Below are 26986 nucleotides of genomic sequence, written 5' to 3' on the forward strand. Positions count from 1 at the left end.
CTCCCTCCCCCCTCCTCTGTGCCTCCTCCCTCCTCTGTGCCTCCCTCCCCCCTGCCCTCTCCCTCCCTCTCCTCCCCAGTCCTCCTCCCTCCTCCCCTGTGCCTCCCTCCCTCTCCTCCCCAGTCCCTCCCTCCCTTCCCCTGTGCCTCCCTCCCTCCCCTGTGCTCCTCCCTCCTCCTCCTTCCTTCCCTCCCTCCCTGTGCCTCCCTCCCTCCCCTGTGCCTCCTCCTCTCCTCCCCCTGTGCCTCCCCTCCCTCCCTTCCCCAGCCCTCCCTCCCTCCCCTGTGCCTCCCTCCCTCCCTCCCCTGTGCCTCCTCCCTCCTCCCTTCCCCTGCTCCTCCCTCCCCTCCTGTGCCTCCCTCCTCCCCCTGTGCCTCCCTCCCTCCCTCTGCTCCTCCTCCTCCCTCCCCCAGTGCCTCCCTCCCCCTCCCCTGTGCCTCCCTCCCTCCCCGTCTCTCCTCCCTCCCTTCCCTGTGCCTCCCTCCTCCCCTTCCCCTGTCCTCCCTCCCCTCCTCCTGCCTCCCCTCCCCTCCCTTCCCTGTGCCTCCCTCCCTCCCCTGTGCCTCCCTCCCCTCCCCGTGCCTCCTCCCTCCTTCCCCGTCTCTCCCTCCCTCCCCTCCAGTGCCTCCCTCCCCTCCCCTGTGCCTCCCTCCCTCCCTTCCCTCCTCCCTCCCTCCCTTCCCTGTGCCTCCTCCCCTCCCTCCCCTCTCCTCCCCTCCCCTCCCCATCTCCCTCCCTCCCCCCTCCCCTGTGCCTCCCTCCCTCCCCTCCCAGTGCCTCCTCCCTTCCCTCCCTCCCTCCCTCCCCTCCCCCCTCCCTGTGCCTCCCTCCCCTCTCCTCCTTGCCTCCCTCCCTTCCCCTGTGCCTCCCTCCCCTCCCTGTGCCTCCCCTCCCTCCCTCCCTGCCTCCCTCCCTCCCCTCCCTGTGCCTCCCTCCCTCCCCCCCTGTCCTCCCTCCCCTCCCTGTGCCTCCCTCCCTCCCTTCCTGTGCCTCCCTCCCCTCCCTGTGCCTCCCTCCCTCCCTCCTCCCCCGTGCCTCCCTCCTCCCCTCCCTGTCCTCCCTCCCTCTCCTCCTGTCCCTCCCTCCCTCCCTTCCCCTGTGCCTCCCTCCCCTCCCCTGTGCCTCCCCCTCCTCCCAGTGCCTCTCCTCCCTCCCCTCCTCCCTCCCCTCCTCTCCCCTCCCTGTGCCTCCCTCCCTCCCCTCCCCTCTCTGTGCCTCCCTCCCTCCCTCTCCTCCCTGTGCCTCCCTCCCTCCTCTCCCCTCCTGTGCCTCCCTCCCTCCCCTCTCCCTCCCTGTGCCTCCCCTCCCCCTCCCTCCCTCCCTGTGCCTCCCTCCCCTCCCTCCTTCCTTCCCCCTCCCTGTGCCTCCCTCCCTTCCTGTGCCTCCCTCCCTCCCCTCCCCTCTCTGTCCCTCTCTCCCTCCCCTCCCCTGTGCCTCCCCTCCCTCCCCCATTATCACCCTGCCGGAAGAGCCAATTTATAGCGTGACATAATACACCTTCTCATACATCATACACCTGCAAGTTATACACCTCTCATACATCATACACCTCCAAGTTATACACCTTCTCATACATCATACACCTCCAAGTTATACACCTTCTCATACATCATACACCTCTCATACATCATACACCTCTCCTTACATCATACACCTCCACTATGGGCTGTATGGAGGCAGTACAGTACACGTATAGGAGCCAGATAAGGTACACCATCATTATCTTTTAATTACATCATGACCTTATGTCCCTAATGACGACATGAGTAATGAGGGGTTTGTATTGTATCTACGTGTTGTAATGGCGAGGTTGTTAGGTATTGTTGTCGTGTTGCTGATGTTGTTTTTGGGGGGTTAGTGTTTTAAGGTGTGTTGTGTTTGTGTTTTAGGTGTGTTGTGTTTTAATGTTTTAAGGTATGTTGTATTTAGTGTTTAGGTGTGTTGTTAGTGTTTTAAAGGTGTGTTGTGTTTGTGTTTAGGTGTGTTGTGTTTGTGTTTTGGGTGTTGTGTTAGTGTTTTAGGTGTGTTGTGTTAGTGTTTTAGGTGTGTTGTGTTAGTGTTTTAAGGTGTGTTGTGTTAGTGTTTTAAGGTGTGTTGTGTTAGTGTTTTAAGGTGTGTTGTGTTAGTGTTTTAAGGTGTGTTGTGTTAGTGTTTTAAGGTGTGTTGTGTTGTGTTGTTAATTTTGTACTTGAAGATTTTAAACCAATGCCTCAGCCTGTGTTCACCTCTGTACCTACCTGGAGATGTTAACACCTGTCGCCTTTGGTCTTGGTGAGGATATGAATTAAAATAAATTTTCTGCCTTCCTCCTTCCCTCACCTCAAGTGCCTCTCCCTCACGTTATGTGTTTCTCCCTCACCTAATGTGCTTCTCCCTCACCTCAAGTGCTTCTCTACCTCCTCCCCCCCCCCCAAGTTCCTCTCTCCCTCCCTGACCCCATGTGCTCCCTCCCTCCCTCCCTCCCTCCCTCTTTACCTGAAGGAGAAGATAAACAAACTAAATCACTATTATACCTGCAGAAGCTAACCTACACTACCTCTCTCTCTTCCCCTACAGGACATGAGGGGATCAGCAGCAGCCAGAGTGTGCGGGGCAGGGGGTCGAGCCTCCCGAGGTCAGAGAGCCAAGCTGAAGGCAAGTGTACAAGTGTGGAGGGGGGCGGACCAACTACGAATGACGCTATTAACCTCGAGAGGCGGGTGGGGCTCCTCAGTGGGGTTGCTCTGATTGTCGGGACCATGATTGGTAAGTAGATCTTCTGATTGGTTTAAGTATGAATGGTGAGTTCTGATTGGTTGAGTATGTGAATGACAAGTAGCTCTTCTGATTGGTTTGGGAGTGTGATTGATGAGTACTGATTCTTTTGTGATTGGTAAGTAGCCTTCTGATTGGTTGTGAGTGGAGAGGACTGATTTTCTTGTGATTGGTAAATAATTATTGTATTCTGATTAATTGGTTGGAAGTAATTGATAAGTACCATTGATTTGTCTTCTGGTTAGTGTGACCGAGATCGATAGTCGCCACGGGTTATATCACGGAAGCGATGGACAAATTATATAACTATTATTTATGGATTTAACGACGAAGTAATTGAAAAAAACATCAAGTTAATTGTTGAAAAAATCGATTTATTTATTTATTTGTGTATTTTATTTATTCCAATATGAGGTATTCGTTCATGAGTTAGGCATCACTGAACAAGTATACGTGAAATATAATGATGTATTGTGCTTATTGATATACAAATACTGTATAGATATACCTCTTGTAACAGATTTTGAAGTAGTACACAATACCACTATCTCCTGTACACCACAACTAAACTCCTGTACACCACCAATATCTCCTGTACACCACCACTATCTCCTGTACACCACAACTATCTCCTGTACACCACAACTAAACTCCTGTACACCACCACTAACTTCCTGTACACCACCACTAACTCCTGTACACCACCACTAAACTCCTGTACACCACAACTAACTCCTGTACACCACAACTAAACTCCTGTACACCACCACTAACTCCTGTACACCACCACTAAACTCCTGTACACCACAACTAACTCCTGTACACCACTAACCTATGTACAGTCAGTCAAAAAAACTATCTGTACTCCGGGTGATCGATAAACCCCATAATGAACACTGTGACTCCTGTTGTCTCGGTAGGGTTGTCAAAATCCTTCGTCCGTTGTGTCATATTTTATCAACCCAATTTTGTATGGATAGTTTTTGGTTGACTGTTCATAACTCCATCGGGATATTGATCAGGTTTGGCACTGTCTTCCCGGTCAGACAAAGTTGAATTCTTATCTTGGTGCCACTGATAGTCTTAAGCTAGATGGCACTTGAGTGATACTTGAGTAGTACATTACTTGATAGTGGCACTTGAGTGTTACTAGAATGATAATGTTACTAGATTGATACTTGAGTGTTAGTTGAGTGTTACCAGATTGATACTTGAGTGTTACTTGAGTGCTATTAGTGATACTTGTGTTACTGAGTGTTATTATAATACCACCTGAGTGTTACCTGAGACTATAACTTGACCTCATTACCCCCCACACACCTGACCAACATCTTCCTCCACAGGTTCAGGAATTTTCGTGAGCCCAAAAGGATTACTCGAGAGGACTGGAAGCGTAGCACTGAGTCTCATAGTCTGGGCTAGCTGTGGCATCCTATCGCTCCTCGGTAAGTCACTTGGAGTCTCTCTTAAACTCTCAAACATTCTATTTAACGGACTATGTGAGGGATTAGTCCGTTAAATATGAAACTTCCTTCTTATGAGTTAGAGATCTATCTTACCTTGATGAGTCGCCCTTCAATGACGTCACAGCGATCGCTATTTGTCAGTACTGTGTGACGTCACCGATTGATCGTCATTTGTCATCCCGAGGTTGTCAAGTTGTCACTTCCGGCAGTAAGGGAGCTCTCGTGCCAAGACTAACACGACGTCAGCTATCAGTCATGGTTGTTGCTGACGTCATGTGATGCAAATAGTTGTTAACTGAGCAACGTTATGTATGGTGGTAGTTTGGGGTTGTCTACTTAATTAAACTTTAGTTATGTATAAACGGAATTAAATATATGTAGAAATATAACTAACTGGTTTAGTTGACGCTCCCCATTCAGATTAGATTTTTTTTCGTTATTTGCATAAATATTTAGTAACCTTGTATGCAAAAATAACTTTAAAAAACTAGCTGACTTACGTTCAAATTCATTATTGTTTACTGCATAACTTTTGTGGCATTGTTAATTAAAATAATATGGCTTTTCCAATATTTTTTTATGACTTTTTGGTGTTGACTTCACAGTAGGGAATGATATGATTGGACGATGGCACACATAGCAATGATGTGGTTGGTAAGTACTCGCTTGACGTCACTGTCAGAATTGCAGTGATTTGACGACACACACTGACGTCACATGTGGGAATGTTGTGGTTGCTCGGTGGTTAATCTGGTTTGGACTAGAAATATTGGGAATGTTTTGCCATGTCATTCCTTATAAGTAACATGAGTCATAGACAACTACTTATGAAAGATGACATGACATGAACTAACGATTTAAAGTATTGTTTTAAAAGATATTAGTTTAGGCCTGATATTGTAGGGTTAAATTGATTTCTTTGTCAGGTAGTTATGGATTAATTTAACTCTTGTCATCTTTCATAAATGATTTAGAGTCGTAGTGTCATAGATTGAAGGTCAACAATGGCCGAATGTTTATAATTATGTACTGCCCTCTCACATAATTTGCCTTCCCTTCAATATAATCGACTTAAGAATATTTTTGAGAATAATTTGGTAGGAATTTGATTTTTGTAATGCATTTATATGTTGAAACAAACTAGAGAAAACTTATCAATGTGTGGATGTTTCTGTTATATTTGAAGTTAGAATTTAAACATTTATAAGTTAGGATGTTGGTTTATATTTATGAGTAGAATTTAGTGAATTTATGTACCTTGAAATACAGTATTAAGATGTATTACTTCAGTTAGAATGTTAATATATGTTATTGCAAATATTAATATACAAGACTTAGAATGTTTATATAAATATTCCTTAGACATTACATCCGTCTATACAATATATACAGTTCTTCTAATCACAAACTCACTACCGGATCCTGAACCCACGAATCCCTAATCCTAACCAGTAACGTCATGAAGAGGAGGGGGGGGGATGTAACACCCCTCCAATAATTCTGCTAGAGGTTACACCCCTCCACCCCCCTCACCCCCCTCACCCCCCTCTCACAAAAAAGCAAATACCCGACAACTATTGGGGAGGGCAACCGATCTTTTTTTATACACAGTTACCAGATCTTTTACCCTACCCTGTACTTGTTAAGAGAAAAGGTAAAGAATTCAGCCAGAATCCTGAGAAAATAAAATGTAACTTGTATGAACATTGGTGGAACTTATATTTACCAACCAATGCCTCCTAGTGATGTCACTATCCAAATCCCCAAATCTGAACCCCAATCCCACGAACCCGAAATTGGAACCCCAAAACCCGTGAACCCGAACCCATGAACCCGAACTCCAAACCCGGAACCCTGATTACAGTGTTTTCTGATGTAGTTTAAATTATCATATTTCTTCCCACAGAGAGAGAGAGAGAGAGAGCAGTAACATCAGATGGACATATTTAATGCTACTATTACTTAACGTATATTTTACCCAACTATTTTCTTAAGAGGATTGATGAGGGATATTATTCACAGCAGTCCCATTAATGAGTCTTGTATACAGGTAGAATCAGACTTAATCAGAAAACACAGGTAACAATGTCTTAATTAACTCACATGTAAGATAATTTATTCAGGTGATTCTTATTTTCTATCTTTTTTCTTGTTTTATTGCTTTCCTCTGGACCTGGACAACTTCAACAACAACAACAACCACCACCATCATCATCTGGGGTCTGTCAACACAACGCCGTCCTTCACCAATACCACCTCCTCTATTAATCCTGCTTTTTCGTCTGATAATTTACTCCTAAATGACACCTTTGTAAATAATTTATTCCTATCACTAACCCTTTACCACCTTTGTAAATGTGTCGCGTTGCTCCCTGAACGATAACTTGTTCCCCACTGCAATACATCCTATCCTTCCAATGCACTGTGACTTATCCTCCCGCCATGCAATATCACTATTACTCGCTGGACGACAATATGGTCTTCACCGTACGACGACGTGATTCGTGCTGTACGACTTCCAATACGTTGGTACGACGATGACGTACACACCAGGGGCGCTGTGTTACGTGGAGCTGGGCTGCATGATACCGTCGTCGGGGGCAGAGCACACCTACTTCATGACGGCGTTCGGCCACCTGCCAGCCTTCCTCTTCGCCTGGGTCTCCATCATCCTTCTCAAACCCGCAATGTTGGCTATCATATGTTTGTCCTTCTCCAAGTACCTAGTCGAGGCCTTCGCTACCAACTGTGAACCTCCCCTCATGGCCATTCAGCTGCTGGGTGCTCTGACTATTGGTGAGCCGTGGTGACGATGTTTGATAGTGACTGATGGTGACGATGCGTGATAGTGACTGATGGTGAGGATGTGTGATAGTGACTGATGGTAATGATGCATGATAGTGACTGATGGTGAGGATGTGTGATAGTGAGTGACTGATGGTATATGGACAGTAGCTCAAGATGCCTACCGTTGCACCTCCGTCAACACACGAATTAACTTCACAAATCGTTCGCCATGGTATCGTGCCTAATATACCCACCACAAACTGGGCATCATACCCCACCATAGCTTAAAAGTGACTAGAATTCCTACCCAAAAGACAAAAATATACTGTACCAAGTTTCACTCAAATCCGTCAAGTAGAGCCGAAGTTACCATGAGGCAACGAAAACCAAATGGGATACTCGCCTAGAAGAACACCACTGCAATGAACTAAATACTTCGCCTTCTTTTCTCCGAGGATATGAACACACACACATTGCCTCTCTCTGTGTTTACTTTGTTGTTTGCTCTGTGCTTTCCCTTGTAACTTGACCTTCACAGATATTTCTTTGCTAGTTTTTTTCTGCACATAATAGTGATATTTTTAATAAATTTGTTTTATGTTTTGTATTTTTTTTTCCAGCATGTTTGACCACAGTGTGTTTATGTTAACCTCTTGAGTATGATGATAACCCCTTGAGTATGATGACACTTCTCCGAGTAGTATACCGTGAATTGGCCCTTCATAACTATGATAATCCCAATGACTTTTACCCCTTGAGTGTGATGATTGCCTTCTGAGTACGATAATTTATCCTCTTGGATTACAGTGATATACCCCTAGGTATGATGACCACCCTTTTATTACAATGACTTAACCGCTTCGATAAGATGACATTATACTCTAGGGCTTTTTATCTGCATTGTTGTATTATATAGTCTGCATATATAAATGTATAGTTTGTATTTTAATGTATAGGTATTGTATTAATGTACAAGTTTTCCTCTACATGTGCATAATGTTGTTGTAGGTCAAATAAGTATACAGTATATGTTTGCTCCTATTTTTAGTTATGTTACTTGCTCGACTTTCATTTATACACCTTTGCTTATGTTTTCAGGTGTTTTAATGGAACCTGTCCTCTGTTTCAATGACTCACAGGTTCGGTGGTTCATGTTAGACCCGCAGACCACCTGAGTCTTGGAATACAGAGATGGAGTCGTTTTAACACTTCTTTCTCTCTCTCTCCTTGACAGCACTGTATGATAACTGTCACCCCTGCATGCTTAAATCCCCCCTTGTCGTTGATGTTCTAAGTTTAGATTACTTTATTTATTTTTTCAGCTATGCTATAAATGATCCATTTTTATCCCTGCATGCTTTAATTTTTACCCTTTATGGTTGTTATTATTATTATTGCTTTAGTTAAAGTTAGTGTGTGTGACGTAACCTTGCATGCCACACCCACACAGGGGCGCTAGCCTACGCTGAGCTTGGAACGCTCGTCGATGCCTCGGGGGGAGAGTACTCCTATTTCCTTGAAGGTTTCGCCCCGGGCAAGACTAGACGGACGTGGTGGGGCCCCATACCCGCGTTCTTGTACGCTTGGGTGTCAATGTTCTTGCTGAAGCCCTCTAGCCTTGCCATCATCTGCCTCACCTGTGCCGAGTACTTCGTCAGGATCTTCAACACAGGCAGCAGCGACTGTGCCCCGCCAGACCTGGCAGTCAAACTCTTCGCCGTCTTTGTCATAAGTACTCAATGACTACTTTATTCTTACATCATTTTTTTATAAATACAGAAATAAAAGTTTGTGAGAATATGCAGAAAGAGATAAGAGACAAATTTTAATTGTTATGTTGAAGAGAAATACCAGTGCAGGTAAAATGTTTGGCAAGTTATAGAAAATGAAAATGTTAGCAAGTTATAGAAAATGGTAAGTTTAGACACACATAACAGCATCACTGCACGGTATAAATCCTGATATACCATTATATATAACCTAAAATCCTTTACTCGGTGGTACAGAATATATAAATTATGTAAATATGTATATACTGTACTTAATAACTGCGAGAGATGACCAGCAAGCATGATGGCACGAACACTTAAGGGATAACTTAGGAGTGTTGGCACAGGTGACGCTCATCATACAACACGGAAGTCATGTGCATACACTGGCTCATCTCCCCGGCCACCAGCACGTGATGAACACACTGTTTACACCACCCACGGCAGGAGGCAAAGAGAGTGTGTGTGTGTGTTGGTAGGTAAGGATGAGGTTAGCTGTGTGTGTGTGGGGTAGATGTTGGTGTATGGATAGTTGTTTGTGTAGGTGTGTGTGGGTGGGTAGATGGATATATTTGTGGGTAGGGGTGTGTGTGAGGATACCCTATGTAGATGGAGAGCAGTGGCATCTGAAGGGTGGAGGAGAGACCAGTGTAAACTGAGAATGTTATATGTATATAAGGAATAACGAAGAGAGGAAGAGGTTGAGAACAGTAGAGAATTGATGATGATTGGAATTAATAGAGACAGACAAATACAATACAGTAATAAGATTTCATAAGGTTGTTTTTGCTATACTGTAGTAATGACTGTATCTTAATGTTACCAAAAAAATGATTACTGGTAGTTCTGAATTTACAATTTTGTATTATTTTCAGTAATTTTTCCTAAGTATTACAAGTTTAGTTTATAAGTTAATTGCTGTAGTTATAACTTACTTAAGAAAGTCATTTTAGTAATACTAAATTCAAATTATTATTATTATTGTTATAGGTATTAGTAGTATTATTATCATTATTAATCTCACTATTATTATTACTATTCGGTTTCAGTTCATTATTCAATCATTAATAAGCTCACCTAGTTCATTTCCCAATTAGTTCACTGTCATCTCGTCATCCAGTCATTTACCAGTTCACAGTTCATTATCCAATCATTATCCAGTTCATTAATATTTAATCATGCATACCAACCAAACCAATTTAGCAACACTACCCTTAGGCATATCAACCCTATAAATAACTCCCACATTCACTCTTGCAGTCTTAATCACCTTCATCAACTCGTACTCGGTGAATCTGGCCACAAAGGTACAGAACATCTTCACGGCGGCTAAACTGTTGGCCATCCTGATCATCGTGATTGGCGGAGTGGTGAAGCTGGCACAGGGAAACACCCAGTACCTAGCTACAGGGTTCAAAGGCTCCACCTCCAGCCTGGGTGACATAGCGACAGCCTTTTACAGTGGACTCTGGGCCTATGATGGCTGGTGAGTCAAGGAAGAATGTTGGTTTAGTAATGTATTTGTCTGCTTCAGTAACTAAGGCCTTTATATATGTAGTATAGAGTATTATATATTAGTAAATTAGTCTTCTACATTTCAAATTAAAGATATATTATTCTTTCTGGTTAAGAGGAGGTGTTGGTGCTTAGGAAAAGGCAAGTACATACACACACATTTCTGAACAAACACAGTCAATAACACACACAAATATAGTCATAATCAAGATCACACACCAACATAAGCTCACATACACACATAAACATACACAAGCACATGTACCCATAAACACACATTCAAGAAAATGTACTATGACACGCAAACATGCCCACAGTCTCGTAGAAATACACTCAAGCTCGTAAGCATAAACACAGGCAATAACTCTCTCTCTCTCTCTCTTATTCACAATACTGTACATACATGTGTTTTTGCAATATACAGTACATAGATGTGTCTACAATACATTATTGTTTCTTCAGAATACTGTACATGTGTCTTCACAGTATGAATACATAATCTGGGTCCAGTATTAACACAGCCTCTTCCCACAGGAACAACCTCAACTATGTGACAGAGGAGCTGAAGAAACCCTACACGTAAGTCCCTCTATCACATCTTTCCTCCAGTAGTAACACCTTGAGATAGTAATACTCTACTGGAATGATAATAAGAATCGATTATTTTTCAATCATTAAGGTATTTTTTACTCTTTTGGTTAGGTTAAGTTAGATTGTGTCTTAATTTTAAGTACTGTAGTAGTATTAATGAAAGTTGGGTTAATAATTGTGTAGTGATGATGTAGTTCTAAGAATTACAGATCAGGTGGACAACATATGTTTTTGTTAGGTTGACTGGTTACTACATCAATACTCTATTCCCTCCATCCTTAATTCAGAGACTATTTTTGTTTTGTTTACTGTCTATGTATTAAGCAACTACTGGGTTACTCCACCACCTTAGCAGGATGCTAGTCCACCCATGGGTTGTTCCACCATTCAGCAGGTAGTGGGTTACTCCACCATTTTGGCAACCAGACACCGTACTGTGTATACATCTTATTACTGGGTGTGGAAGTTAGTTTACACGGTAATAAACTCCATTAGGCTTGGATTGAGTGTTGGACCTTGTAAGGTAAATACTTTACAGTCCTCTTCACACACACACACACACACACACCATGCATCAGTGTCCACAATTAGAATAGGTGTCACTTCATCAACACATCTGTGTACCACATTTAATCTGCCAAAATAAACCTTGTGATGCCAGGTAATGGTGTCTGATTATTTGAACCTTTTTGTGGATCACGTGGATGAGTCTATTTCTTGAGACATCTGACGCTGCTCAGTAGCTTGTGGGAGTAATACTTAAGGGTGAAACTTGCAGTCAGTGTTGTGGTGTTAAGCCTACAGATCCAATCATTATGGCACTATGAAGCTTGAGGATTTTATCTACATAAGGCAGATATCTGAGACTACCAGAACCCATTAAGTAATGTGATGGAACCTCAACTGGAACACTGATGTTATTATATGTTATAAGCTTTTGTTATATACGAACAAGGTGGCCATTATGGGAAGGTGAATTTCATGTTTTGTTTTTCAAAGATTTTAAAGTAAATGTGAACATACTTAGACTAGTAATGATAATATGTAGAGAACAAAGACAGTGAGAAATGATTGTTAGTGTAAAGTGAGATAGAGTGGAGGAAGTTAGGAGTTTCAAATGAATGGGAGTAAATGTGACAGTAAATAGAATAATGGGTGATAAATTGAATTGCACACACACCCACCCACCCACCCACCCACCCACACACACACACACACACACACACACACACACACACACACACACCAGGTACTAATACAATATCAATATGGCCCTCTACAGGAACCTTCCCCGGGCCATCATCATTGGACTTCCCCTGGTCACTGTATGCTACCTGCTGGTCAACGTCTCCTACCTGGCTGTTATGAGTCAGGAGGAGCTCCTCGCCTCGGAGACTGTGGCAGTGGTACGTATTGACCCCACTTTGGGATAGGATAAATCTCCCACGAACACTCCCCCCCCCACTACCCCACACCCAGGAGAGGAGTTACAGTATGTCCTGGGGTAACTTGACCTTTCATTAGGTTGGGTTGGGTTGGGATTGTGATGCTAACCCAAGTTGAGATATAATTAAGAAAGTAATTTTTCATTAACATAGAATAATGGCGAGTCATTATCCATATCAATGAGGCTTTAATCATTACCTTAAGTCATTATCCATGTCAACAAGACCTTTATCTTTACCAAAAATCAAACAAGAATAAAAACATCCCCCCCAAAAATTGAGATAAATTGAATGAAAATTAACCCCAAAAGTGATTTATAAATACCCAGGTACTGTATATAGTTGTAGATGTTTATTTAGTTGGTGAAAAAGTACTTCTATGTATTATAATTCCATGTAGAATTTAACATAGATGTAAGATTAAAGGTTTTTATTACCATAGAAATATTTAATTGTTGATATAAGATAATTGATGGGTACGATTTTGATTTTTTTTTAATTATTATGAATTTTTTGTTTCTCTGTATGTCTTTATTACCCCATTGGCTGTTACCTGTACCAATGGGGGAGTCATTGTTTATACAAGTCATGTCTTCTTTAACAGGTCATGTCTGCCTTCATACACAGGTCATGTCATATGCACTCATCCTACTTCTTCTTTCATACATAAACGGGAACATGTGCCGGGTTTAGACAGGAGTTCTATATCATACTTAGGCAATATAAAATAATCATATATCATATACAAGAAGTGATCAGATACACAAGCACAGCAGGTATACAAAACAGTGTACCAAGACAGTGTAGGTATACAAACAAAGTCTAGTACCTAAAGTGTAGACACTGTAGGTATACAAGGTACCTAGAGTTTAGACAGTGTAGGTATATAAACAATGTACTTTGACAGTGCAGGCATACAGTGTAGGTTAGGTAAGGTTATATTAGATGAATGAATAACTGGTTACATTAGGTCAGGTTAGATAGATAAATGTCACCCATCCCATAATTAAGTTGTACATTATATTAGCCTCATTATATTACCAGCTATGGAAACAGTACCCAATATCAGAGTACTTAGCCCACATACTAATACTACATCCACATCTTCATTTGTTTTATGGCATTTTGCTTGATGGCTGAGTTGACATTCTTTATACATGGTCACATTTCCTTGTAGGTATTAAATAATCTTTTTTGAATAGAGAAAATGTCTTTGTGAATATTAGTAATGTATGTGTCTTAATATTTGTGTGTTGAGAGTATTTTTATTTTAATTAGAATTTTCTTTATAATTTGACCTGTTGGTTTTGTTATTTTTATTTAGTTATTTGGGAATCAACTAATGGGGAGAGCAGGTGAAGGCATCATGATCTTCGCTGTTGTTATGTCGACATTTGGGGCAGCTAATGGCTCCAGTTTTACAGCCGGGAGGTTTGTTTTTCGTTCAATTCAGTTCTTTATATGCAGGACACTTTTATTTTATGACAGCTACAGGACCTACTCTCTCTCTCTCTTGGCTCTTGGTGGAGGAACACTATTACATGTAGCTGCTTGAACATGTGCTTATGTAACATCTTCTCTGCTGGTGGAGGGTCAACTTATTTTTTTTCCCAGTCTCACTACAAGAGGCAAATTATTCATCTTATTTATGTTGTTGTTTCCTTGATTTCACTACACGAGGCAAATTATTCATCTCTATGTGTTTTTGTTTTCGTTATCCCAAATCTTACTACACGAGGCAATTAATCCATATATCTATATATAATTTTCCCCAATCTCACTATGATAAAATAATGATCCATCAACATACTTTTTTTTTTTTTTAGTATTTTGGTAGTCAAGTGTTTGGGTTTGCTGGAGAGGTTACAATGATCATTGCTGTGGTCACGTCAACCTTTGGGGCGGCCAATGGCAACTGTTTCACATCCGGGAGGTAATTTTACAAGTATTTAATGGCCCACTTAGAGGACGATGATAGCGATACAAAGGAATGTATGTGGGGCTTAAGGGCAATCGAGCATCGTTTCTTATGGTTTTTTACATTTTTGTGGTGAAGTAAATTTGGTTTGTGTTATTGGGGAGAAAAGACCATAATGATGATATATTTCCTTCTTTTTTCTTTTTTAATTTTCAGCTTAGGTTTTGTAGTTTAATTTGCAGATGGGTTTTGGGATTGTGTTTTGAGTAGAATGTGGGTGATTTTGACTGTCATTGTGTTGTCAGAGTATCCATTAAGAGTTCTGTGTGTTGCTTTGTGGGTATTGAGTACAGAATTTTAACTGGTTGAGTACGATGACTAGTTAAGTTCCCTTAAATAGAATGATGCATCTATATTTGGGTGCAAAGTCATCATACTTGAGAGTTTATGGTATAATAAACACCGGGCTAATTAATTGTACTCGGGGTTAAGTCATCTTACACAAGGGGTTAAATTATCATACCCAAGGGGTTAAGCCATCATACTCAAGGCATTAAGCCATCATCCTTGAGGGGTTAAACTATCATACTCAAGAGTTTAAGCAATCATCCTCAAGGGTTTAAGCCATCATCCTCATGGGGTTAAGCCATCATGCTCAAGGGGTTAAGCCATCATGCTGGACTAATAAATTGTGCTCAGAGTATTAAGTCGTTATGCTCAAGATACTAACAGTAATTTTGCCATAGTTTGGATCGGTCAGTGAACCATCATAGTAAAGTAAAAAAATTGGGTTTTTATTATTTTTATTATTGATAACACTTTGCTTTGATTGTCTTTTGTTTTCTTTTGTCATTTTTCAGTTTAAGATCTTTCTTGTGATTTTATTCTTTATTTGCCCACTCCTTGTTGACAATCACACCAACTTATTACACCCCAACATGTAAAAGACCTCCTTATTACACCCCTACATGTAAAAGATCTCCTTATTACACCCCTACATGTAAAAGATCTCCTTATTACACCCCTACATGTAAAAGATCTCCTTATTACACCCCTACATGTAAAAGATCTCCCTATTACACCCCAACATGTAAAAGATCTCCCTATTACACCCCAACATGTACAGTAAAAGACCTCCTTATTACACCTCAACATGTAAAAGACCTTATTACACCCCAACATAGACCAAAACTTTGTAAAAAAAAACTAGGCCTCATGGGTGACAGGGCACTGTAGGAATATGATCCCCATCAGCCGGAATAATTAGTGCAGAGTGGTTCTGGGAATGAGAGACTTCCGGGTACTGAGACAAATTTTCTCATCCCTGGAAAAAATTGGACATTCCTGTAATGTTTCTGCATCAGACTGCAGTTGGACAGGCTCAGAGCTGTATTTTTTTATGCAAACACTATTGTACCATACAATATATTGTTAATAAACAACATATATACTGTATACACTATGCTGCACTCACCAGCAGATGCTGTCATCTTGAACTTGTGATGCAGGCAGGTCAAATGGTGATATGATAATACAGGATGACCTGCCTTTGTCCTGTACCATCTATTGTGGCAGGTGTTGCTAACTGTCACTCTCCTCTCCCTCCATGAAGGAGGGATTATACAAGCACCTTATACTGTATACACCCTCTACACACTAGTCTATAGTAGGCATACATTGTCCACTCTGCTATCTACAGTACTGTACATGGTACTTTCACACTTAATGAATATACAGTACAGTATACATAACTGTAATCACATTTACATATTAACACAGTTTTAACAGTATTCTTGGCTGTTTTTATGCTGGTACTACAATAATGTACAGTACAGATCGTATGCAAAAACAGCAGCGAGCAAGCAAACAAGCTTGTACAATGGCAGCAGACAGTGAACTAAAAGTGTTATGATGCAAGAGTTTAAGGAGATAGGTTGCCAGACACATCAGCCATGCAGTCACATGACAGTAGTAGCCAATTGTATCTCAAGAGCACTATGCGCCTACCCACCCACATGCCACGCATCCTTTGTTGGAAACATGATGTAATACTGTCATACTGTATTGACTTCCCATTGAAAAGTTCATACACTTATGTAGGAAGATTCACTTACCTGTATTTGTATTAGTTCATATTGAGTAAAATACAGAACTGGCCAATACATGTTATTTATGATGAATATATTGACCCTTGAAGACTTAAAGCAGTGATCTCTGTTAACTCAAACCTAACCAGACTGCTTTATACCCTTATATACAACCCTCTTATCCCTTGACAAAACACCTAAATTGACCATCCTTATATTACTCAACATCATCTTTGCTAATTATCTAATATATTTAGAGCCCTAATATACTGTCACTCCCCTGTCCCGTCCATGAACCCTGAGACTCGTGAACCGAGACATCACACATTGTTGGGCCCATAGATGGTTCACTGTGTGTTACCTCGGATTCATCGGTTCGTGAGTCAGGGTTCATGAATGGGACCAAGGACAGACAAGACTTTTTTCCATAAATGTACAAACTTTGTTAACTGTCATAGGATGCTCAGGCATTTATAACTTGGTGAAGAGCCATGGTAGGGCAGTAAGGTGCATCCCACAGTACAACGAATATAGACACTTCATCTTTCAGCTCACACAATTCACACATCACGTTAGTCTTACCAAATGGATCTCTTCTGTCTCTTCCAAGCAAGTTTTTTTTCTACGTGTGTGTAAGAGTTTTTTTTGTTATTTGTGTACACAGAAACATCAATAGTACATACATAATTACTATAGGGTTATGTGTGCGTGTTTTTGTGAGTGTACAATGTATAGAGGTGAAATGATCTGTCTTCTGGTTGGGGATTTCTCCGTTAGGCCCGACAATGAGGTCTGCTGATGCTTTAATATTTCCTATGCTGTTTATTTTCGTTTATTCTTACTGGTGCTTTTATGTGATAATCTGGGTACTGTATTAACCAAATGGTACTAAGACTCTCCCATGCTCTGGTGATAAACATACCATTATTTCATATTCCGGAGTCATTTATGTATAGAATAATTATCAGATCCTTTTATGTTAATGTTGTTTGTAAGTGACTCTGTGGTATAATGGTATAGGTTTGTAGCCACTTCTGTTCTGTAGCCATCAAACTTTCTGGGAATTCTTTCCAATGTCTTCAATTAACCTTCTTATGCTAGACATTCGGCAATCGAGTGCTAGGATGGGCAGCCTTCCTCATGCCTCTAGCTGTCACGCTATCCACCTTCGGGGCTGCAAATGGAACAGCTTTTACATCTGGCAGGTATGCTTGTGGTGTTGGTGACAAATTGTGTCTGTTTGTTATTTTTTTACCTTTTTTTTATGGTTTTTTTTTAACATTGCATTTACATCCTGTATATATTAATAATGATGTTTCTTGGCCATCCTAAAATTCATTCATAGAGTTTGAGCTAGAGAGAGGTGTATACTCTACCTTGCATAGAGAAATAGATCATGGAGTTAACATCATCATACTGGACACCAACAACACCTCTCGGGAGAACAACACAGGCATCACTTGATATACAAAGGATTAATTTGCCACTAATTATCTGGAATGGAACCCTTATTTAAATCGAGGGATGCCTGTACACACAATCAAAAGAGTATCTTTACAGTTCCGTGCGAGACAGTACGACACAACGGACGAAGAATTTTGACAACCCTACCGAGACAACAGGAGTCGCAGTGTTCATTTTGAAATTCACCGAACCTCTCCATGAAGATACTTTTTTGACTCTGTGTACATTGAAAGAAGTGATCACAATACATAGACATTTTTCACTTTCTTTCTTCTATTATTCTTCTTTGGTTTTTCATTTTAATTTCCTATACTTAAGCTTCCCTCTTTTGTTTATTACCCTCTGCTGACATGTGGGGGGAGCTATAGGACTCCATCCCTCCATGTATCTGTCTGTGTCGTTGAGGTGTAACCATGATAACTGCAACATATACTGATTAATTTTAACATAACTTGTATATATGACAGAAAAGACCTTTTTACACCCCATATATTAGGATTTTCTCTCTTTAGATAGCACAAAAGAAACTATTTAGCACAGCAGGGAGCTTCCTTTCCCTGAGAGAAACTATTTAGCACAGCAGGGAGCTTCCTTTCCCTGAGAGAAACTATTTAGCACAGCAGGGAGCTTCCTTGTTGTGAGAGAAACTATTTAGCACAGCAGGGAGCTTCCTTACTCTGAGAGAAACTATTTAGCACAGCAGGGAGTTTCCTTACTCTGAGAGAAACTATTTAGCACAGCAGGGAGCTTCCTTACTCTGAGAGAAACTATTTAGCACAGTAGGGAGCTTCCTTTCCCTGAGAGAAACTATTTAGCACAGTAGAGAGCTTCCTTTCCCTGAGAGAAACTATTTAGCACAGTAGAGAGCTTCCTTACTCTGAGAGAAACTATTTAGCACAGCAGGGCAGCAGGGATTGTCACCACTCAGAGGAGAGTCAACTGGACTAGGGATGATCACCACTCAAAGGGGAGTCTGAGGGGAGCCAGCTGGAGTGAGGTTTTGAGTGATGAAAGTTAAAACATACAGGATTTAGTTTTCCAAGAAAGAATTTGAAGAAAATATTACTTGTGAGTGACACCAAATACAGACTGTCTCAAAAAGATGTACCATAAACACACTACCTAATAGATTTTTTGTGGCGGTGGATTGATGACTACATTACACCAGCAATATTGTCTCCACTTGTTGGAAGCCTCACACATCTACAAGTGAGGACAATGTTGCTTTAGTAATATGTACAAACATCTCTGCAATCACTATGAAAATTTATAAGGGAGTTTGTATACTTTTTTTTGTGACACCCTGTAAATAGTTTCTGGTTTATTGACAACTGGTATTTAAATAAGTGTCTATTTCCAGTTAATTACAGTTAACGTATAATTTACAGCACTTGTGACAGTTAGTGAAGGGTGTATGTGACCTGTTCACTTCTGTCTCGTAAAATACAACAGTTAAACAATCTCTCTTAAAGAATCAGGCGAACAACAATCAGCCACCTAATACTCTGCTTTGAGGTCTTCTCTAGGAACTATATTTGAGTGCTTGTTAGGATAATATCATTTAGAAACACTAGTTGACTCTTTACACACACACACACACACACGCACACGCATCACCGATTAATATGTCGGTGCCCACACATAGCGTCTTGTTCTCTGAGTCACGACTTCTCGACTAGTTTGCTTTTGAATCTGAATTTTATGGAACCAAGTTGTTAAAATCTTGCATCGTGAATCTTGCATGTTTTGACTCTTATTATTTCACAGGTTTGTCTGTAAAAAAAATTTCCTAGTTTTAGCCAACACTTGCTTTTATATTTCTTGCTTGTGAATGCTTTGCTCTTTTACTTCTTTCAAATGAATTTTATAGAGATGGAGGTTTCACACCTAACTGACTTCCTTCTGTATACGATTCATTAGATGTGAAACCTCCATCTAACAGACTACTGTATATCTGTTGGATCGAGGTATCACTGTGTTAACTCCTTATGGCAAGTAATAACTAACATCTACCTTGTTTTCTCAGGCCTGTTGTGAAGGTTATGATAAAGGGACTGTGAATGACCTCAAAGTTATCATCAGAAATATCAGACAACTTTAAGCTGGGAGGAAATATTCATTGTCTGCTTAGAGGATGTCATTTCAGTACCTCCTCCCTCTTAGTAATATTTCAAAGGCGCTGATGATGTTATTGTAGTGTTTTATCAGTTTTGTGTTGGGTGTTTGGATAAGGAAGGGGAGGGGGGGCATGCATTCACAGCCCTCGTATCATCCATCACCATGTCCTGTTTACGGCTTGCATGGTTTATGTTGCCGTGTACTGCTTTAGCATTTTAATTGTTGATATTGCTTTTGTAATTTCTATTGTCTAAATATATTTTTGTTTTTTATTCACGTAAGCCTTTTCTTGTCATGGTACCGGGTGGTTACACAGTTGCTGATCTCTTAAGGACTAACATTCAGCAGCTAGTTGGTTACTTCACTTCCTTAGGTTGATGATAGGCCACCTAAGGGTTTTTCTACCATCAGCAGTGTAGTAGTCATTTACTGCTGAGTACAAGATGGGAATCCAATCCTTCTTTCTGGTCAGGACTTGAACCTATGACCATTCACAAACAAGACAAATGCTCTGCCAAATGAACTGTGGAGCCACTGAATCTAGGGTGTTTAAAAAGTCCCCATGCACCTACAATGAATAACTATGGTGTTTTTTTATTATACATTCATTGTAGAAGTCCAAAAATCCGGATGCCAAGAAATCTGGACCACCTGAGAATCCGGACTTTTTGAAATCTCAAACTTTTTAAATTTAGCGGAGCTTTTGTGTGTGTGTGTGTGTGCATGCGTGAGCGCCACAGCTGCACAGCGACAACAAGCGACCACACGGTCACCATTTTAAAATGAGCAATCAAACTGTGACAACTTATGTAATATTGTGTCCTACTCTTTCCATTTACCATATACCTGTACTGTATAGCATACGTATTTACAAGCCCATAATAATGGCTCCTAAATTAGATGAACTTCGTTGTGTGAAGAGAAAGAAGAACACGTTGAAATTGAGTGACAAACTTTAAATAATTAAGAAACTAGAACGTGGTGTGAGCAATACTGATCTAATGGAAACATATGACATCGGAAAGTCTACAATTTACAATATAAAAAAGGCAAAGAATAAAATTCTAGAATTCACAGCCTCGTCTGAGTATTTGCTAATGAATACTGTAGTAGATTATCAAAATTTACCTGTTCATCTCTTCTTTATTCCTCCTTAAATTTGAATTTTACAAGTACTGCCCGAGAATCCGGAAAATCTGAAAATACGGACCGACCCAATCCCCGAGCAGTCTGGATTTTCGGACTTCTACTGTACCTTCTTCTACTCACAGTAAATATTTGCGATGGTCTCAACTACCATTATTTACTCTGACCATTACCAGTATTTACCATAAGTAGAATAAGGTACAGTTAATAACTATACCTGTAGTATATTGTTAATTAATGGGTGTACAGGGACTTCTTAATCATGTTGTATATAAAGTTAAAAAGAAATTTGACATTTTGTAAAGTTGCATTTCTTTCTTAAATCCGTTATGTTCCAAATTTTAATCATAAATCAAGTAGCCTTATTTTTACCGAGCTTATAATGTTCCTTGAAAAATAAGAGTAATATAGTTGACATCACAGAAGGAATTAAGTACTGTAAATATCATGTGATAATATACTGTGCAACAAAGCCATTAGCTGATTATTTCCAGTAGCATCCTTACTTCCTAAACCAGAGATAAAGAGTAAAAAATTAAAAGAAAAAGATCATCAGTAGTGAGTCTTTGGATGTGATGGTCAATTTACTGAGGAAACTCGTATTCACTCTCACCAATTTCACTAAACGCTTAATGAGAGTGAGTTGTGTAGAGTCATTTGTATACTTCATTGTGTGTTGTGATATTAGAAGTTGTGTGTTAAGCTAAAGCATCAGAGAACATCACTACAGTAACTTAGGGAATCAGGGAATGTGTTTTTATATCATGATCAAATTGTAACATATTAAATAGACTGTGGCACAGATATTAAAATTTTTGGTCAATATATTCCTTCTGAGGATGTCATTGAGCCTCTGGACTGCCATGATTAAAAAAAAAGTAGAAAATATGGAATTAACTTAAAAATACAGGTATGGAAATTACTTAAAAATATCGAAATCACTTAAAAATATGGAATCACTTAAAAATACATGCATGGAAATCACTGAAAAATATCAAAATCACTTAAAAATATGGAATCACTTACAAATATGGAATTAACTTTATGCCAAAACTCTCATCTGAAGATCATCGCTTACACTAATGTGATGTATTTTTGGACATGTAGGTTGTGCTTTGTGGCTGCACGAGAGGGTCATATGGTAGATGTCCTCTCCTATGTCCATGCCAAAAAACTTACTCCCTCCCCGGCACTCCTCTTCAATGTAAGTACTGATGTGTAGGTGTGTTTAGGAGGGGTGTGTATTTGTTTGTTTTGTGTGTGTGTGTGTGTGTGTAGGGGTGTGTGTGTATTTGTTTGTGTTTGTAGGTGTATAAATGGAGTATACATATGTAAAAATATTTAATTCCTTTAATCTCTTGGTAGATGTACTTATTTTGTTGAATAAGTAATGTTAATTTATGTATGTCTTTTATTTGTATAGTGCTTGTAATTTGAGGATTAGAATGTACCCTCTGTTTTTCTCTATACAGTATTTCTCTGCTGTACTGTAATCTGCTCTGCTTTACTCTACTCTATTGTATACAGTGTGCTATTCACACTGACCCTAATAGAGAGTCACACTGGAACCCACTTGCATTTTCATATATTGAATGCTAGAAACATGTGTAGTGTGAAGTATCTGTCATTCATAATGCTTGGGCTCAAGAGGCATCTGTAAAATGGATAATTATGTAAAGTAGTGACCATCATGAACAAGTGTTCAAAAAGCATGTAATAAACCACATTAGTTGTGTCATTGTGGTTATATTATTAGTTTCTACCAACACCTGTACACTGACTTACTTCTTTATTCTCTAACTCTCTCAGTGTTATTACTTGAAGACAAGTAGACTCGTCACTCACACCACACACAGTCACTCAGTCAATTGTCTGATGGTCCAAATCATCACTCACACCACATAGACTTTCAGTCAGGTGTCTGACTGTCCAATTTCTCCTCATTTACTCTCATGTACAGTAATGTGTAAAAATTTAAAGAAAAGAAAATTACTGTACAGTGAGTTCTGCTATAACGCGTGTTTTGATAACGCGAATTTGCTCTAACGCGATTTATGAATTAGGAACGATATTTGTATAACGCGAATGCTTGTTTGCTATAACGCGATTTTTGCTTACTATTTCTCCAATTTTGTGGTATTAACTGTGAATATAGTAAAGGAGAATATCAACAAGAAGCATTCTGGTGATAAAATTCCCGGTGATGATCGTAAAAGAAAGGATATAACACTTGAAGAGAAGCTCGATTTTATCAACCTCAAAATCACCCTTCTCCCCCATCAAGTAAAGTGTTACATTTACTGTATGATTTCATTATTAGATATGAATGTAACATTTATTTAGACTGTGCTATCCTTTGTGTTAGGCTAACTACTAAATTTTTTCGATTTCGAGTAATCTGCACCTAACCCCATTTTCTCCATAAGCCCTGTTATTTCTATTACGCGATTTTCTATAACACGATATTTTACAAGAACACAATTATCGCGTTATAGCAGAACTACCTGTATTGTACAATATATTCGAAAGTTTCATATACAATGGTCCTTCAATTAACGAACACAATTGGTTCCACAGAGTCGGTTGTTAACCGAATTTTTTTTAACTGAATCTATTATTTCAATGGGATATTGGGTAATTAGTTCCAACTCGTAGAAAAAGTATACATACAAAATACTGTATACCGGTAATAGAATTAACAAAGCATTAAATTTAAACTAAATACAGTACTGTACTGTACAGTATACATGTACTGTACAATAATAAATAAAAACAGCTGATCAGGTGATGCGCACAACATAGCGTGTTTCTTGTAAGGCTGTCGTTAATTGAAGTTTTGTTTGTTAATGGAACTGAAAGCCTCATGGGAGCTAATTCGTTAACAGAAATTTTGTTAATTGAACCGTTCGTTAATCGAGGGACCACTGTACTGTACTATATAGAATTCTCAAATCTTTCATAGAATACAGTTTCTTATATCGTAAAGTAGATTTTGATTTGACAGATACAGTGCTTTATCTTTCACCAGTACATACAGAGACTCTTATGCCAGTGGGCTACAGTATATCAAGGCTGTGTTGATAATATGGACTTGATGTTCCCCAGGCGTCCATCGCGCTATTAATGGTTATCCCCTCGGATATCGGCTCCCTCATTGACTTCTTCAGCTTCACTGCTTGGATCTTCTATGGAGGTGCTATGGCAGCCCTCATCATTATGCGCTATACCATGAAAGATGCTCCACGCCCTTATAAGGTACAGTATTTGTTTTTGTATTTAGTAGAAATTCTAAACAATACAGTGTACTCAGTAAAGTGACTATGCCACACTCTGTATAACCAGGTCACATGTGTACGTTCTGATAAAGTGGCATTACATCTGATCCCTCGTAAATACCTGTACTGTATAATTAGATATAGTTCTAGTACTGTATCTATCAGCAGTCCATCAGTGATATATAATATGCACATCAACTTTCACTGGCTTTACTCTGAGTGGTTGACCTCCTCACACTTTACAGCTCTTTTACATACCCTGATATACTTCTGTTATTAACATCCTGAAAAAGTTGAGTTCATGATACAGGTTTGTTTCTTTCAACACTGTATGGCCAGTTTTTAAGTGATTCACACAAACCTTGGAGCTGATGCAATGTGAGCAATGAAGCCTTTTGTTGTGATTTGGATGTTATGTGCAACTTCCAGTCAGTGGTGGTGATATAATTCCTCCTTAGTCAGGGAAGATGACATACCAATTTGTTTTGTATAAGGTAGTTCATCATTTTATTTAATTCTAGACTGATACAAGAGGGAAGGAATATGTAGTCACAGCCTTAATGTCTTGTTCTGTGACGTGGCATTACCGTGTGTGTTTTAACCCCGAACAGGTCCCCATCTTCATCCCCATTTTGGTACTGATCATCTCCGTGTACCTGGTGGTTGGCCCCATCATCGATTCTCCTCAGATCGAATACCTTTATGCATCCCTCTTCATCGTCGCTGGCCTGTTCTTCTACTTCCCCTTCGTCTACATGAAGAAGAGTATCCCCGGCATGGGTAAATATTTTGATAAGCGTTTACTTGAATCCCCATTTGGGTGACTAATTAATTTATAAGTGTGTTCATAGTTGTAAGGGTGAATAGGTATTGATTCCTAGTAATGGGTGAGTGTTGCTTAATGGAACTGACTTAGGTAATGGTCATAGTAATGTAATGTGTATCCATGACTACACAAGTGCCTTAGGTGTGACTGAGGAGTTATGTACTTGATATTGGATGACCATCTGATCTTTGGTAATTATATAGGTTAGTCAGCTAAAATTTTTACAGTATTCTTGCACATGCATTCAGCAGCTTATGGTTCATCAGACCTTCTTGGCAGAATGCTAGTCCATTCAATGACTGTTCCAACATTGCCATGTGTATCCAGTAGTGTGTGGTGCAGTGTTACTTTTTTGTGGAGTGTACAAGGAGGGAACTCTACATTACAGGTACTGTATTACACAAAAACTTGAAACTGTACTGTAGGTGGTAGCCCACTACCGATTGTGATGTAATTTGACATAATGGTATTCAAGTGTAAATCCGTACTTAATGTTTGTACAGTAGCTAAAACAACTATCTGTGCATACTTTGCGAGAAACAATATGAGACCATGGACGATAAATTTTGGAATATGAGGGCTGCCACTAGTCATACGTAAAATTTCGGAGCATATTGACCCCCACCTGCACAGATAGCTGTTTTAACTACTGTACAGTACTGTAGTAGTAGAAATTTGGGAGGCATTTTCTCTGTACACCAATCAATTAGATTTCATTAAATTCCTTGGGCCATTGTCATTAAAACTTTGGATGATTACCATACCTTGAAATGAACAAAGGATAAAGTTCATTATCAAATATACTGTTCTGTTTATATGTTGAGGGATACAGCACTAAAGATATCCATGGTCACCTTGCTTGTAATATCACTTACAGGCCTTCGTTCTGTGCCTGTGGGTCATGAGAGCTGGTAGGAAGATAGCAGCATGGTGAGGTGTTCACTACAGTTTATTAAGCTGTCATTCAAGCATATAAAATCCACCAGAAGATAATTGTCTTCGTTACGTAGAGAGAATGATTCACTTGAATGGGGAAGTTCCTTACATTATTCTGTCCATAGACACTTCGGATTCATGAGTCTGAATCTGAATCTCAGGGTTCGTGGTTCAGGGGGAGAGGTGAATGGACTTTAGTTGTTGACTGCACAGTATGTGACTTGGAGACATTAAAGGTGGTGCTGGAAGCAAGAGAGCAGTTATCGTAACACCCCCAAGCAGGATTCTTGATGCACTTGGCCTGGGGTAATGGTGAAGAAATGGAGGTAAAGGAAGATTTCAGTTTCACACCTTTTTCCTGGGTATTCATGTGGTGGACTTGTTCACCCTAAGTAAAGCACCACCAATATTGTTGCTACTCCCTGGCTGACCTATTGAGGAACTGTATCTCGGTTTTTAGGTTGATGCTTCTCCTAGTCCTCTTATTATCTGCAGCATCACCAGAAGGCTGCATATGGTGTTTGGGGGTGATTATATAACATACACATTAGTTCATAGAAGACAAAATCACAGCATGGAAATTATAATACATGATGTACAGAGTGTGGTAATGAGTGACTCACAACACCTCTCAGCCATGTCTCTACCTCCCAGACACATCCAAGAAGGTTAACATGACTGTGTTATGTAGGGATTTGGTTGTGTATTGTATTATACTGACAGATTCTGAGGGATCTCCTTGTACAGTACAGGGTGTTACTGTACTGGTATTGTGTGGTATGCAGGCAAGGGATCAATTTATTCAGATGACCCAGTGTTTTATTGAGTAATATATAGCAGGTGTAGTAGGTAAAGAGGCAAGTTATATTGTGGGGAGGAAAGGTGGATT

At 40.1% G+C, this 26986-nt stretch overlaps 1 protein-coding gene across 6 annotated transcripts in view; it reads left to right on the plus strand.

Moving 5' to 3' along the window:
- The window catches only part of LOC121856341 (b(0,+)-type amino acid transporter 1-like), a 99334-nt gene that overhangs the window by 66138 nt on the left and 6210 nt on the right, over positions 1 to 26986 (plus strand). For 3 of the 6 annotated variants that reach the window (XM_042351830.1, XM_042351831.1, XM_042351833.1), the window contains 10 exons: positions 2557 to 2745; positions 4098 to 4199; positions 8458 to 8739; positions 10037 to 10262; positions 10826 to 10870; positions 12165 to 12288; positions 13652 to 13758; positions 22168 to 22264; positions 24166 to 24315; positions 24947 to 25115. In XM_042351830.1, coding sequence (XP_042207764.1) covers positions 2557 to 2745; positions 4098 to 4199; positions 8458 to 8739; positions 10037 to 10262; positions 10826 to 10870; positions 12165 to 12288; positions 13652 to 13758; positions 22168 to 22264; positions 24166 to 24315; positions 24947 to 25115 — 1491 coding nt within the window. Of the gene's footprint in view, positions 1 to 2556; positions 2746 to 4097; positions 4200 to 6773; positions 7017 to 8457; positions 8740 to 10036; positions 10263 to 10825; positions 10871 to 12164; positions 12289 to 13651; positions 13759 to 17433; positions 17538 to 22167; positions 22265 to 24165; positions 24316 to 24946; positions 25116 to 26986 lie in introns of all 6 variants that reach the window. The other 3 variants (XM_042351832.1, XM_042351834.1, XM_042351835.1) reach the window with 3 other exon arrangements.

The sequence above is a fragment of the Homarus americanus genome, unplaced genomic scaffold, assembly GCF_018991925.1.
Source record: "Homarus americanus isolate GMGI-L3 unplaced genomic scaffold, GMGI_Hamer_2.0 scaffold48220, whole genome shotgun sequence".
Classification (NCBI taxonomy): domain Eukaryota; kingdom Metazoa; phylum Arthropoda; class Malacostraca; order Decapoda; family Nephropidae; genus Homarus; species Homarus americanus.